Below are 16,182 nucleotides of genomic sequence, written 5' to 3' on the forward strand. Positions count from 1 at the left end.
TCGGTCATACACATTAAACAAGCAGGACTAGTCACTAGAACAAAGCAGTGCTGATTAAAACAGATTTTAGATTCAAGCTTTAAATGTTTGTTGGAATGAATTACATTTTTTATTCGCCACAGGGAGGATTGTAATGTATGCGAAGACACACTCAAAACTAGTCCCAGTAAGCATGTTGTTCTGCTTGAGTGAAACGCTAGGTATACCCATGCTTGTGGCATTAACATATGATAATCCACTCTTGGTGCATAAGCAATTACAGCAGACACCTTTAGGAATAGCAATAATGCAGTCACACGTGCAGTGTTTAACAAGCACAATGGATAGTGTAAATCCAGATGCATTCACACTGTGCATAACATTTATAACAGACTGATCGGCCCATTTTCACACATGCACAGTACTTTGTTACACAACTGCATTCTTATTCCTGCCTTGTTTATTCTATTTTTATTTGTGCAGATTTTTCTTAAAGGATTTAAGGCTTAAACCACAAGCCTACTGCAATACTTTTATTCCACAGTATCATTTGATTTAAATTTGTGATGACAAAGGGGCAAGATTATATTACTCTAGGAGATGCTTCTAGTTCAAACTTGGAGAGCAATCTGTCTTGGTTATTGTGAGTGCATTTTAGGGAGGCATTGTCTAACAGCAGCTGTGGAAGAGTGAGCAGCTGCTCAAGTCCCAACTGTCCATTCAAGTGTTGTTTGGACAGTGGTGTCTGAGAAGACCTACAATAGAGAAGGCGATAAAATGGTTTGGCATGGGGTGGGTTTGTCAATAAAATAGCATTTTTACATTATATAGGTACCCCCTCCATCCTGAAAATAAATGATCCACTGCTAGTTTCTGTCTTCACAATTCATCCGCTCTAGGAAAACATTAGGATTCAGCTCATGCTGCAGCAGCCTCATCAAGCTGCATCTAGACAGCCGTGCTTCATATTCCTACAAAAGCCCCAGGGGACACAACAATGAATGACATCACTCCTCCTTTGTAGGCCATGCTGGCCTTCTAGAATAGTGAGGCCTGTCCAGCTACACCTGCCTCTCAGATCTGCAAACCTGCACCAATATACGATTTTGACATCACCAACTATAGATTAAAAATACAATCTGACTGTATATGAATTTCCAACGAGTTTATCTTGATCCAATTGGCTTTAAATTAGGAAAGATGTTTTGGACTTTTTTTTTTTTTGCCGTACAATTTCTTAAATAAAACCCCAACCCACTTATAAAGGTATTCCGACTGGATCCATACAAATTCTCAAAATGACAATGCAAAACATCTTCTCTGAATGATCACAGTTATGTGCTATCCCATTTGGGAAGCATTGCTTAGTTATCAAAAAAACACCCTTTAAATTAAGTCTTTGGGTATAAAATGCTTTATACATGTAGCTGCCAATATTCAATTTCTATATATTTGAGCTCAAACAAAACAAAAAATATATTGTATTGCAATGTTTAGCATAAAAAAATCTCTGTTAATGTAGCAGTAAGGTAGAGAAAGCCTTCTACACTGCACTGACCACTCCTTTATTGATCTATGCAATACAGCATTTTAAACACATTACATGAAAATAGATGTTTAAATCATTTACAACCATAATCAAATCGCATGACACACACCCACCCACATATACATATATTTTAAACTATAAAAATAAAACAAAATAAACATACTGCATTCTGAAGTCTGAAAACAAAATGTATTAGCTGGGTTTTTAAAGTGCCAGTTTTGATCTATAGTAATCATATACAGTTAACCGATATTTCCTTAACAAAAGGTATTTACCTCATGAACACGTCATTAGAAACATACAAGACCGACCCTTCAGTTATAATACTGTTCTTTATGGAAACCTAAAGGAATTCTGAATACACTTATGGTAGCAAAGCGATATTGCAAAAGCGAGATTTAAAAAAGGTTCGCAAGCAAGCCACCAAAAAAATAAAAAATAAAAGTCAAAAAGCAAATCTTACATTTTATTTGCAATACTGTTTCTTTCCCTCTTTCTAAAAACTAGAAATAAAACGTCATGCACTGTACAAATACAGACACCCATCAGATGAAAATCATCAAAGCCTATAAAACAAAAGACTAAATTATTCATATTTACCTGTTGTTAGAAAACAATCTTCATCGCTCACCCATGGAATTCAGTTATTTTGTAATGGTGATAACAAAACAACACTAGAGGTGGTGGCTTTGTTACATGGAAAACTGCCTCAGGATTCCAAATATAACAAAATAGAAAAAAGATTTGAGCATCCGTGTGCTTGTGTGATTCAATGACCTTCCTCCAGCAGACTGGGAAGGATGTGCCACTACTGAATAAACAGGGAGCTGCCCATTGCACAGGAGAGGGGAGGGGAGGGGATGGCTGTACTCCTACTGGCTGCATCAGTGGTTGCAAGGTACAGAATACATTCAATGCTGGGATGGGGAGTGGGAGAGACGATCAGGACAACACACTGCTACAGTAAAAATGACTACTTTCAATCAACAGCAAAACCAGCAAGAAAGTACAACATTATTCAGATGAATGGTTCCATCCCATTTGCATGCTGTACTCTGCATCAGACAGAAAACAGATTGTCATTGTTATCCAGAAGTGTGCATGGATCATATTTCAGGTTCAAGAACCAATCTTTGATATGGTCTAATGGGATCAAAGGTGTATGCTTACTATTGCATTACCCAAAAGTTAAATGGATTGTATCCACGCCTGGCTATATCAGTATTTAGCCAAATAAAAATTAAAGTTAATGTTCTGCAATCACTCCCACAATTTAAATGGCTTTTCTTGGTTGAAAGGCATTCAAACTATATGATGACTGGTTAAAACAAGGTTTGCACAAAATGTTCGAACAAATATTTTTTTTACGTGTATTAAGATACAAAAAACTTTGCAGGGCAGTTTCAAAAACGGCAAACGAAAAAGAGCTCTGTGTGATATGTGAGATTACCTTAAAAATCGTTTTATAGGTCGCACTGACGTAAAAGACGCTCCCCCCCTTGAGACTTCAGGAAAACACACTATTTTTTTTTTTTTTTTTTTTTACAATTAATTTTTTTCCTACATGCTGAACACCGATAAAGAAAGAAAGATACACACAGGTTTAATTTAAAAATAACCTTTGTTTGCAACATTTTATTCCATTAATAATTTTAGTGTTGTTTTTCGTTTTTAGTTAAACTGCTAGAAACTATTTGTTTTCAAAATTTAAAAAGTAAAAATTAACAAAGTGTAAATCAAGTTATACATCGCACATCACATCTGTATTAAACTACCGGTATTTTATTTTAGCTTATCAAGTACACAAACAACTTCAAGAACATATCTTCTTTGCTTTACTGAACATTTCTTTCCAAAAAAATCACACTTAGGACAGTAGTTCCCGCTGCTTTTACAAATTCGTTGTATTAATTCAAACTTAAAAAGCAAAGTATTAAACAGTGCTGCCTCTTCAATTAAAAAGCAAAACCAATAAACTAAACAGCGCACCATCTAGTAACCAGTAAGCAAAACATGTTAGTGTTGCATTCGCTGCAGTACAATTACATTCAATTTCCAGCTGTACAAATACATTCATTTTGTTTTGTTAATCAGAACCATAACCATGCACATACCTTACATGTGTACCACTGCAGTGCACTTACATGAAGAACAAGTTACAGGATGTATAAGTCATTCAAAGTACTCTATTCTGACAACATGTTTTCTACATCGGGCAAAAAACACTTTCCTCCTCTCAGCTTGTTTTTCTCAGGGCATTTTAAGTTTGACTTTGTTTCATACTGATTTTTTCAGCATTGCGGTTAACATGTATTTCAGCAAATTCAACAATGTGCAATTTCAAACCTGCTGAGAAGCATTTTCATTTTTTTTCTTACTGTCCTACTTGATCCAGTCTCAAAGTCCCCTGCATTATTATAGCATTACAGTTACAATGAACAGAACACTTGAAATGTTTGCTAATCGGCTTTCTAACCAATAGCTGTTTGGTATGGATTCCAGGGGCGGGTTCAGTTTGAATGTTGACAAAATCAATGGCTCGGGAGGGTGGGAATAAGGAAATTCATAGAGACAGCTATTGTGTTAACAGTGAAGCAGTATAGCTGTGATGTTTCAGAGGAGGTCAGTCAACAGTCTGAAAGCTTGCGTTTAACAATGAACTTATTTAACAATCGACTTAGTCAATGTTTTTTTTTTTTGATTTATATATATATATATATATATATATATATATATATATATATAATATATATATATATATATATATATATAAAAAAACAGGATCAACACAGCAGCTCTTGAGCCTCCATTTAAAAGTAAACAAACCAGATTATGCGTGTGCACGCATAGTGATCTCTATGGAAGGCCATCTGGGTCAAAACCACATTGTGCTGCTTTAGAGCAAGTCAGAATCTCATGGGAGTCAGAATCTCATGGGACAGAAAAAAAGCACAAATCATTCTGAAATGCCTTTAGTAAACAGTGCCCAACTTGCTACACAAATGTGTAGTGATTTTATATATATTAGAAATTTTTTGTTGCGATACACCTTATGTGGATTTGTTATAATAAACAATTTTTTTTTTCCCCTTAAAGGTTTTACAAAAATAATTTCCAAGTTTGTTTTTTCATTTGAAGGTTTCAAAAGTTAATTTTTAGACGTTTGCTTGTTCTGATACAAAATGGCACTTCATTACTTTATGAAACCATGTCTATGGACACTTCTTTTACTGTGGGAAACGGCCATGCCCCCCTGCAAGTCTCTGCCTGTTATATTTCTAAGCAATATAATGGGTTACATTACTTTTTGAAAATTTAATGAACATTTAAAATTACGAGCGAATATCTGAACAATGAAAATAAATCCTGCGTTCGTCCCAGCATGCATGCACACACACACACACACACACACACACACACACACACACACACACACACACACACACACACACACACACACACACAAACATAACACACACAGCTAAAACTACACTTTGTATTCTTCAGCTAACTAGAACTGGACGGCCAAGCCGTTTACCAGTAACAGACATTGTGCAATGCAATGTTACGTTACGTTACGTTTTGTTTGTTTGTTGTGTTGTGTTGTGTTACAATGTTACGTTGTGTTGTGTTATGTTACGTAACACAGAAACAGGATCAACACAGCAGCTCTTGACATCGACTGACAGCCTCTTGCCTTCACTCAGACTGCCCAGTACAAACATTTGGTTCCTGTTATATACCTGCCTGCTAGTTACAGGCATGTGACACCCATTAATTAAATCAAATAATCACACCTGTGGCTGTGCAAACCGAGTCACACACCCACACTTATCTGGCAGGGACAGAAATGAACCCTTCCCTGCCAGCCACTAACACAATTTGCCAATATAGTAATTGCAGTTTTTTATAAGACAATGTCATAAAACAGTTTTACAATACAGGGAATTGAAAAGGCCTACTGTTGAAGCCAATAAAAAAAAATAAAAAAACACAATATAATGAAAATACAACGGACTTATCTGTGTTACCAAGATCACTGCACACAGACTTATTTTCAAACTGCAGATTTCCTCTCCATCTGGATATCTGCCATTAAACAAGGACATTATGTACAGTTCTAGGCCTGCTTACTAAAACCATTATCAAAACCTCTTCTGTTAACAATATTTGGAAAGGGTCCCCCCCCCCATTTTATATATATATATATATATATATATATATATATATATATATATATATATATATATATATATATATATATATATATATATATATACACACCGAGTTGTAAGGTCCATGCCACTACACTATACAGTCATCAGTTTGTCAACACGTAACGGTCAAAGCCTGGTGCATTGGGATATATTCCTCAAAGCCTGGTGCATTGTAGGATATATTCAGATAGGAAAAATACGATTGTTCAGCATATTGCATTTGCAGGGGCACAACAGCACCTATGCAGCAAAACCATGCACATCATACAGAAAAAATACTGTGATTATTATTATTATTATTATTATTATTATTATTATTATTATTATAATAAGCAGCATTCCCTATAGCATATATTATTCGTCGTAAGGGAGATTCTGACAAACTTGCTGTTTTGACAGAACGACAAAATCAGTTAGTCCCTTTGGCCAATCTTTTTGAAACGGTGTTCCAACACAAGTATCTCAATTTACAATTCGCTTGTTTTATAAATTTACACAATTTACCCCCCCCCCCCCCCCCCCCCCCCCCCCCCCCCCCCCCCCCCCCCCCCCCCCCACTCACACACACTTTTTATCAATATATTAATAATTATGCATGGCATTTTAACACAAATATAATGTTGATAGTTAATATTACCGCAATCCTTTATTTTTTTTTTTTATCAAAGCCACAAGTTTAAGAATCTTGTTGCTGTAACAGTAAGTAAAACACTTGAAGACACTTCAAACCTGTCATAATGTTTATAGACATCACTTGGCTCATTGCTGGCATTAAAATAAGCAAGAAAATCTAATAATTATATTACAATGGTTCAGAAAACAAATGTCCAGTACTGCTCTGAGAATCATATTTAAAGTCTTCCACTAACACTGTAGTCCAGTGTACAAATGAAGGAGTTTGAAAAAACCTGTTATTCTTATTGGTGGCATTACAAAACAATAAAACATTTTAAACAGTTTAGTCCAGCAATGTCATATGAGAGTAATCCTATCTACAGTACTCCACAATTAATTTTAGTGTTTTACTGGCATTAAACTAACCAGGATAAAATATGAAACACTGATAATAAAAAAGGCATGTTGATTGAGTCGTTGCTCTACACAGGTTCACTGCTGTGTATTACTCGATTGTAATTTAAATAGCGCCCCTTTGAATGTAACGCATAAGTAATCCTCCCAATTCTTTCGTTGCTAATTTTGCCTTGTTATTTGTAAGATTTAACAAGAGGTGTGTCTCCAGACAGAATGTCTTTATGAAACAAAACGGTGTGTTGTGTAGAGACTACATCCTTTACACAATAAAGCCATCAATTACCTTTAAGGAATGGATAGCTAGAAAAATAGTTTTAAGCTTGTTTCTTCGTAAGAAAACTACATTATCTTAATGTCCATGGTTCAATACTGCTCATTTTAGCTTTATTAAAGGCAGGTAGCATGGATAGAAATAAATTAAATGATAACTAAACACGCAACTGATTTGGCTTACTTCAAGAAAATCCCACCTTGAGTTCAGTACGGTACCACAGGTCTAAGTTTTTCAGCACAGAAGAATACAGTGCTTTGGCATTATTGACATCTTATTTGCTTACTCGTTCTCTACGTGTTTACGACTGGCAATATGATCTTTTAATGGTATTGACTTATATGGAATGACAGCAAAACTTGAAGAATATTATCCTCATACAGATAAATCAGATTATTATTATTATTATTTTTTTTAGCTCTACTGTCTTTTGCTGAAACATTGTATTTTTTTCTTTGTTGGTGCAGCCGCCATGTTGAGTTTCAGTAGAGACATGCGCACATGGTATGCCTTCTTCAGTTACTATACTATGCATGCAATGTGTATTCTCAACTCTAAATTAATATTTTGATTACATTTTTACCAGATTCAAAATAATGATATTTCTGAAATGGTCGTTTTTCAAAAGGGAAATAAAACAAAAACTGTCAAGTGTGAGAATAATTATTTTTATTTAGTTTACCGGAGTATTTATACTTGTAAATAATGCAGGAAGATTGTGCTTCACCGATTAGTATTCAATTATACGACAAGTTCAAAATTGCAAAGTTCATGAGCAGCACTGAGAAGCACTCGATAGAGGCAGAATCACCAGACGCCTGCTCCACCCACCCTGTAGATTTGCTTGGGCCGGAGCGTGCACCGCACGAATGTGACATGCATCTTTACAGGGGGAATTAGAGAATCGGCTGCAAAAGACACAAATATGCTTATGTTAATGCTCTGCAACAATACTCTAAAAGTATAGGTTTACCTTGAGATGTTGGAGTCCTCGATTGTGGTTTATTTATATTTATAATAACTAGCAAATTTTATTTTAGCCTTAGAGGGAAAGCTGAATATAACTGTCATCATGTAAAATCTTCAGCATGTAAATCAAGTGAAATATAATTTGTCAACCCTTATCAAAGTAAAACCCCAATCCAAATGACATCACATAGGGCAATTCTGCACAGCCCCTAAAGATGAAGTTCATGTCCCAGCATAGGCAGTTCAGACTTGGCAAAGAGAAGCAAGGGTATTGGGGTCTATACCATGCCTGACAGAGAGCCATTCTGCATCACGAGACTCTGACCAGCTACCTCTCAAACAAAGTTATTTGGAAACCTTGTGCCCTTATTGTGGAAAGTCCCTGAGCTTGCTTGATTGCTTTCTTTTTTGCTCGCCAGCTGCAATGAAGTCTGCAGCTCATGAATCTGTCTTTTGTTGTAAATTTAGAGGGTGGTTATAAAGTCAGCACTGCTACACTGTCTTTGCAATGCTGCTGTGTAAAAAAAAAAAAAAAAAAAAAAAAAAAAATCAAAAGTTTCTGAATTGATTTGATTTGTGCGTCCTGGTGAAAGTTAGTCCATTACGCTGTTTTTGCAGTAGTATGTAAATAAAAAAAATTTAAAATGTTGGCATTGTGTACTGGATGTTCCTCCATGATCTGAATAGGGTTTGTATACTTGAAAGCTGGTCGCATGCTTCAGGGCACTGCCGCACTTCTCTCTGTCATTATTTTACAATTTAGTATTTCATGTTGTGAATGAATTAGCACCATACAGGGGATTACTCAAATCAATCACCTACAGTATGGCTTCAGGTCATCAATAACTATTAAACACTCAATAATGCTAGATTTAGGGATTGGCACCAATATTGATATTATTGTTCTATATCGATAATAAATTTCCATATTGCGATATATTTGGATTGGATCAGAGAAAATAATAATAATCTGCAGTATTTATGTATTTATTAATAGCCCATAGTGAAGCAGTAAATGTTTTCCAGCTTTAAAATGACGTGAGAATTTAAAATAATGTCTGCAAAAGAAACTGGTACTAAAGAACAGGACGAGATGTTGGAAAGGCTGATTGCACATTGTGCGGAATCTGAACAGAGGTATAGTAATCTTTGAATTTAAGACCTGACACTTTGATAAAGCACTTGAGTTATTGGATTGGTCTCCATGCTGTCGCAGACATGTCCGGTCTGTTCAAATCATACTTTACTTTGGATACAAAAATATCCTGCGTTTTCCAAAAACTTCAACCCATTTATACAGTTGAATTCTAATTAGATTTTCTATCATTAATCATGTAAACACAGAAAAGTGACATTTTAAGAAAATCAGTTTTCGGAAAACGCTTTGTCATGTAAATGTACTGATTGTAGCGTGAGTTTTGTACTAAAGCAAGGTCTGTTTCTGCAGGGAAAACAGAGTTTATTTCTCAAACTGACCATTTTAAAGAATGGCAACAGCAGAACGCATATAAATACATGGGAATGTAATTAAGAAGGGTACTGCTGAGAAAAAAAAAAAAACATTTAACAAATGAAATGAAATGAACTGTTGCTTACTTGATTGCAGTAGAAAAACAGCCATTCATTAAAACTGTGATAAGGAAAATGAATGTTTTGGAAATATCTAAAATATATGATACTGTGTTTACTGTGGTGTATTTAATATTGAAATAACAGAACAAACTCACTGAGACTTTCTTTTTACTGAAACAAATCATGGTTACATGTACAGTAAAAAACATAAGAGCTGGCTATGTTACATGCTCTCAGACCACCACTAGCTAACACTGAGCATGCAAGCTGCAGCACGCTATTTCTCATACAAATGGATACAATTAAAGGTGTGGTCACCAACTGCCTACATAACACTTGCAAAATATCTCAGATAAAAAATGTAGGGTTCACTGCAGTCATCAGCTGCATAGATTACCTATTCAACAGAATGAGGCAACAAACAAGCGAGTACAGTTAATGTTTTACTATCACTTTAGTGCCGTCTTCAATTATATTTTATCAGTTGAATATGGTAGCAGCCACCTTGCTCTTAAAAGTGGCACCCAACAACTGGATTTGGAGGCCAATTTTTTTTTGGCCTGGGAGTCATTGGCAACAGATCAACCAAGGGTACAGAGTAGGGACAGAAGAGAAAACTCACTTCACTGGATGTCAGAGGAGTACGCAAACCTTAAATTATAGGCGATTACCTGCCTACTGAAGAAAGGCCAACACCGATGTCACACTGAAGAGTTAGGTGGAGTCAGGCAACAGCACTGGGTTTTTAATTATCACAACCTCAAGAATGGGAAAAAAAAAGTCTGTAAAGCCTGACTTAATGTAGTGATAATCTAGGTTTTTAAATCCATTTTCTTTAACAGTAGCAATATTATCACAGTCCCCCTTTATTTCTGTTGAGGACCCTTTGGTTCTTTTCTAGTATTTTACTTCTACTGTATTTCAATTTGGAATATGCAGATGAAAAGTTACTTCTTGGTAGCCAATCACTTGATGTGTTGTACTGTAGTTCAAACTCACTCCACTGGTCTTGCTGCAATCAGAACATGTGACTGCAGCAAAGCCAGCAATACCAGCGATCATGTTGGCACAGGTAAGAGAAATCATTAGTTTAAAAGAAAGATCGGAAGATTTAAGTCGACAAGAATGAAAACAGAAAACTAGGATGAAGGATAACGAATGAGGCAAAGAGCTTGTATCATGACATAGCACAGTTAAACCTCCTTAATAAAATCTGTAAACAAATATATTAACACACAGCAAATAACGCTAATGCAACTTTTACATGACACAAGGAGAGTTTTATGAAGGAGGTTTGATAATAGCATGTTGACCGTGTGGACCACGTAAAGTAAGGGACTTTGCTAAAGCTTGAAACTATGGGGGGAGGCGAAGAAGCAACATCCTGAAGGGTTTGGTTGAACAGATGGCCTCTGACTGAACAACTGATTGGGAAAATAAACCAACCATGGTAACTTTATCCATCCATAGCATTAAATGCAATCACAAACTAAGAACTATCTTCATAATAGTGTTGCTTGCATCAGTAAACTTGACCATCAGTTTTATCAAATTTTGTTTGTATGCTAATATACAGTATATTTCATACTAATATGTCATTCCTTTGTTAATGGACAATGACAAAAAAATCTATTATTTTTTTCCATGTGAAAAAACTATTTACAGTATCCTTATTCAGACTTGAGAAAGGTAATTTAATTCAGTCACTATCAGCTGAACAGACATACAATCAGTGTATAAAGACAGTGTATAAGAATGAGCGCTGCAGTAGTCGGCAGCACAGGGCAAGTCTGGCATCAGATTTTTAAATAAAGGAAAATATTATTCTAGCACTCTTGCTTATGGCAGTAAAACAAATAAATCACAACATTCCTTTCCCAAATTTTATCTGCAAGTAACTATTAAAATATGCTGTAGGTATAGGGAAATAAATCCACACCTTGTCAGAACATGCTTTTTATAAACCTCCCTTCAGCAAAAGCTACAGCAGCCTCCTTCATGAGGAGGGGCAAACATGCAGCAACCTGTCCCAGACTGACAACTCATTGCACACCAGACTGCCTCATCCAGACTGCAAGCACTCAATCCAAGTATCTAAACTAGCTTTTTATCATTGCAATGCTTGTAATGTGTTGGTATAATCTATATGCCAATTAGTGCAAAACAGCCCTCTAGGAAGGAAAAGCTGCTGATAAAATGCACTTAGAATAGACATGTATGTAGCCCTTGATTGTTTGTACCTTTATATCGAGGAGTCCAGTCATGGTCCTGGAGGGTCATTCTACTCTATGTTTAACAGGTAAAATTATGTAATTATCTACTTCAGGGTCTGGATGGATGTTGGTTCAATTAAAACATTTAGAACATGGTTGGAACAGGAGTGGAAGGGCAAATTTTGGCCACCCCTGTGTTACACCATTGATACAAAAAAACAAACAAGGAGTATCTAGTTGAATAGGATTTGACATCCAACATGTAACCAGCTGTTATTTTCTGACTGCTCCCGGTAGGCTGAGGGCTTTCATTTGCAAAGCAGCGAGGGGTTGCTGGGCAGAATCTGGGCATCTGGCAATCTGGGCAATGAATCACTCCTGATTAGTAGCAGGCACTGGCACACATCAATTGGAAATATGCCCAGTGGCTACTATGGGCCTCTCCTAATCATGCATACAGTATAAAAAGTGAGGGAGGGTTAAATTGAAGCATGTGGATTTTGTATAAAATAAGATAATTTGCATCCACAGTTGCTGTTGAAAGGATAAGCTAGTCAATTTGCAAAACAAATATAACATGAACAGGATCTGTCAGTTTTATAATACTGGGAAAGGGTTCTTTCGCTTTTAATTAAGTCTACCTGTCTACTGTAGCAGCATGACATAATGTTGCAATGATGTCAAGTGACAGCTTTAGAAAAACTACAGAATTGTAGTACAAGGAAAAGGTCACAGATTTACTGATCAAAAATCATGAACTACAAAGTATCATTTCAGCCTACTAAAATATATCATACTGTGTACATGTCAGCTTAGCAGGGTGGCTCAGTGCACTAATTAAAGCTGGTATAGTTCAAGGATTGGGAATCATGGTTGGCCATACACTGCAGGTTGTTTTATTTACTACAGCCTTTTAAAAGCAGCTTTTTACATCTAATCAGTAATGCCTTAGCTTTATGTGCAGTGCATTGAAAAGCAAGGTGCAGAAGGTTTTAAAAGAAATGTCAAAGACCTAGTTGGAACAAAAACCTAGGCTGTGCAGCACTATACTTAACTTGCCCATCCCTACACTGGGGCAGTAAACAATAGCTATTCTACCGGAGATCAAGCCTTAGATACTCTAACGCTACTCTACCCAAGCAATTTAAATAATAACATTCTATCATCGTGTGGGAATGGTAACATGTAACTGGAAAAATGCCACACCAAACTGTTCTCTTGTGTTTTGATAAACAATGATAAGCAGAAAATAAACATTGGCGACCAAGCCTAGGTAACCTTGAAATGGGATACACAGTACGAAGTCTGGCTATCCAGGCAATGTGACGTTAACGCATATGAGAACAGCATTTGAATGTGTGGCTTTATTCTTCAGTGGCTGGAAAAGGCAATAATAGAGCTTCCTCCTGCCCTATACTATTGATCTAATTTGGTCTCATGACATCAGCTGGCTTAGCAGGAGAGAACACAATACAACTTCTAGTTCTGAAACCACCCCAACTAGAATTAAACTGTTATGAATGACTAAGCATTACAACTAGACCCACAACACTTACAGTACAGTGGAAAAAACAACACAGCACACAATCTAGAAAAGAAAGTTACCAACTAATAAACTGGGTTTTGAAAGTCTGTATGAGTACTGTACAGTGTGTGCATGTATGGTCAAGCTCAACTGAGTCTGATTACATTTCTGATGCGATATTTCCTAATAAAAAGCTTCCCCAATATAATGCTGGGCTACAGTATATTGGCGGAGTAATACGTTGAATATGAGTTGGCGCTGATCACTCTGCTGACTGTCTAGCTATCATTATTATATTATAGGCCTACGGAACTAATTGTATCATGACACGTAGTGTAAAATTCATAAGCAAAAAATACAGACGATCAAAAAACAACACGAATAAAACAAAAACAGAACAAACAAAAAAACACAGTTCTAAATGGCAGCTTTATAAATTCACAAAAATACTTTTTTTCAAATTCAAATTACATTCATTCATTAAGTCACCAAGACATTAGCATCTGCCGGCTAGCCCTGAATTAAGCGTCCACACACACACACACACACACACACACTATATATATATATATATATATATATATATATATATATATATATATATATATATATATATATATATATATGTCATTATGTTTTTGTTATTGTACTAATATCTGGACCAAAAATAAAATAAGCACCGTACATTTTTATGAAAAACTTTAATATGGCAACTTGTTACAGTTTCAATATAAGCATGTTTTTTGTTTAACTTTGATAGTAACGCATAAAAAAGCAAGCCATTTTACCTATCTGACTGGTACGTGTTGCTCTGTACTGTAAATTACAGTACAACATTAGCCTGCTTCCATTACAATTTCTGGAAACAATAATACGAATTTGTTTTAAAAGTAGATTACTGCAGTAAATATTAGTACACATATTAAACTTACCTCTGAATTACACTCTCAGGCAGCCACTTGTCACTGTAGCTGACGTGAGGGAACGCCGTGCTTACGACAAAGAAGTAAACAAAATAAAATCTCACATCACTGTCTGGCATGCATGCTCACTCCCCAAAGACTCAGTCAGTTTTTGGACAAACTATCTGCGATCGCAGTCTGGGACTCTCTCTGTCCAGCAAAGTCAAAATCAGATTGTTCTTTGTTCACGGGTAACCCTAGCAACGCAAGCTCTGTCTTGTGTGTACGTAAGGCAACACAGCTATGTGAATGGAGTGGTCTATATCTGTTTAAAAAGGGATCTCACCCTGTTTAACTGGGTTTTAACTGGGTTCCCTTTAAATCCAAGACGTATTCTCCTGCGCATGAATGACGTTAATTTGACATCGCTAGGCGGGGCCCGTCTATGGAAGCCTATGGAAAGCCATCTGGGTCATAAATGTGTGCTGTTATACGCGTTTCAAATAAATTTGTACGTGTAGTACTGCAAAACACTACGTTGTTAGTTATTTTTCCTCCAGTAAGAAAATAGTATGGTCTTTTACATCTTTTTAAAATGTAATTTATCAGATTTTCATATCTTTTACATTGCTGTTAATGTAATTAATCATATTTTTCCACCATTAAGAAAACAGTATGAGAATATTTATCATATGCAATACATTGGGTCTCAATACCTTAATACCTCTGTTTGACAATAAGAAAACAACCATCAGATTGCAAGTGATTGCATCTGTACCAAAAGCTAACACCATAACACTTTCAATGTGACAACGCCTATCACTTTCTGACATTACACAGGTCAAGTTTTGGTACATGTACCACATTCTAACACAACACTGGTTATCCTCAGGACTGTTCAGTCTTTTAATGCTTTCTGCTGTCTTCTCAAAATCCACTTATTCAACCTTTATTTATTATTTGTATTTATTTTATTTGTATGTATATATCCTATATATATATATATATATATATATATATATATATATATATATATATAAGAGAAAGATATGTACAGCATAGCAAAACGTTGGGCAGCTGGCTCTTTGAGCTATATATATATATATATATATATATATTATATATATATATATATATATATATTATATATATATATTATATATTGTATATGTGTGTTTTCTTATTTTGCATAACGGATAGTATTATAAGACGTTAGACATTATAATATTCGGAACCCAAATTAAAGATTGCCTTCAGCGACCTTAAGCATTGGGTTTAATTTCTGTAAGTCGCTTTGGATAAAAGCGCCAGCTAAACAATAAAATAATAATAATAATAATGGCTGATACACACACACACACACACACACACACACACATATATATATATATATATATATATATATATATATATATATATATATATATATATATATATATATATATATATATATATATATATATATATGATATGCCGAAGGTGGTTGGCTCCTCTTGTAATTACGTTGCATGACTGTAAAATGACCAGCCCCTATGTAGAAAATGCGTACCTCATTTACATTTATTGAGAACACGTACTAAAAAAACGTGCTTGTTACCCGGATGACCTTCCATACCCGTCGGCTATAAATAACATACGTCTTGTGATGAAATGGCCACGTTGAAAAAAAAAAAAAAGTATATATCGTCAAATAGGGCGACGTCATTGTATTAAGGCTAAAGGCTCTTGATAACTCTATAAAACCAAATATCCAACGTTTCTTAAGCTTCGTCGTTTCCACTGTTCTCCTAATAATTGTGTTGTTCAAGAGTTTTCGTACCCTGCACCCTTTCTACCCTAAGTGTAAATTTCAAGATAACATCAATTTATTAATAAATTAATTCTAGAATAGTACACACTTACACAGAGGTTTTCCAAATCATCTGTAGTTTCATCCATCAAACCCCATGTTAG

General features: G+C 35.5%; 1 protein-coding gene across 8 annotated transcripts in view; it reads right to left on the reverse strand.

Annotated features, from left to right (window-relative positions):
• Positions 1-16,182, reverse strand: part of LOC121316778 (kinesin light chain 1-like) — a 63,926-nt gene extending 47,744 nt beyond the window's left edge. For 5 of the 8 annotated variants that reach the window (XM_041251958.1, XM_041251957.1, XM_041251963.1 and 2 more), the window contains exon 1: positions 16,132-16,182. In XM_041251958.1, coding sequence (XP_041107892.1) covers positions 16,132-16,167 — 36 coding nt within the window. In that variant the 5' untranslated portion in view covers positions 16,168-16,182. Of the gene's footprint in view, positions 1-2,128; positions 2,320-14,259; positions 14,622-16,131 lie in introns of those variants that run through there. The other 3 variants (XM_041251959.1, XM_041251960.1, XM_041251961.1) reach the window with 2 other exon arrangements.

This window comes from Polyodon spathula, chromosome 6 (genome assembly GCF_017654505.1).
Source record: "Polyodon spathula isolate WHYD16114869_AA chromosome 6, ASM1765450v1, whole genome shotgun sequence".
NCBI lineage: Eukaryota > Metazoa > Chordata > Actinopteri > Acipenseriformes > Polyodontidae > Polyodon > Polyodon spathula.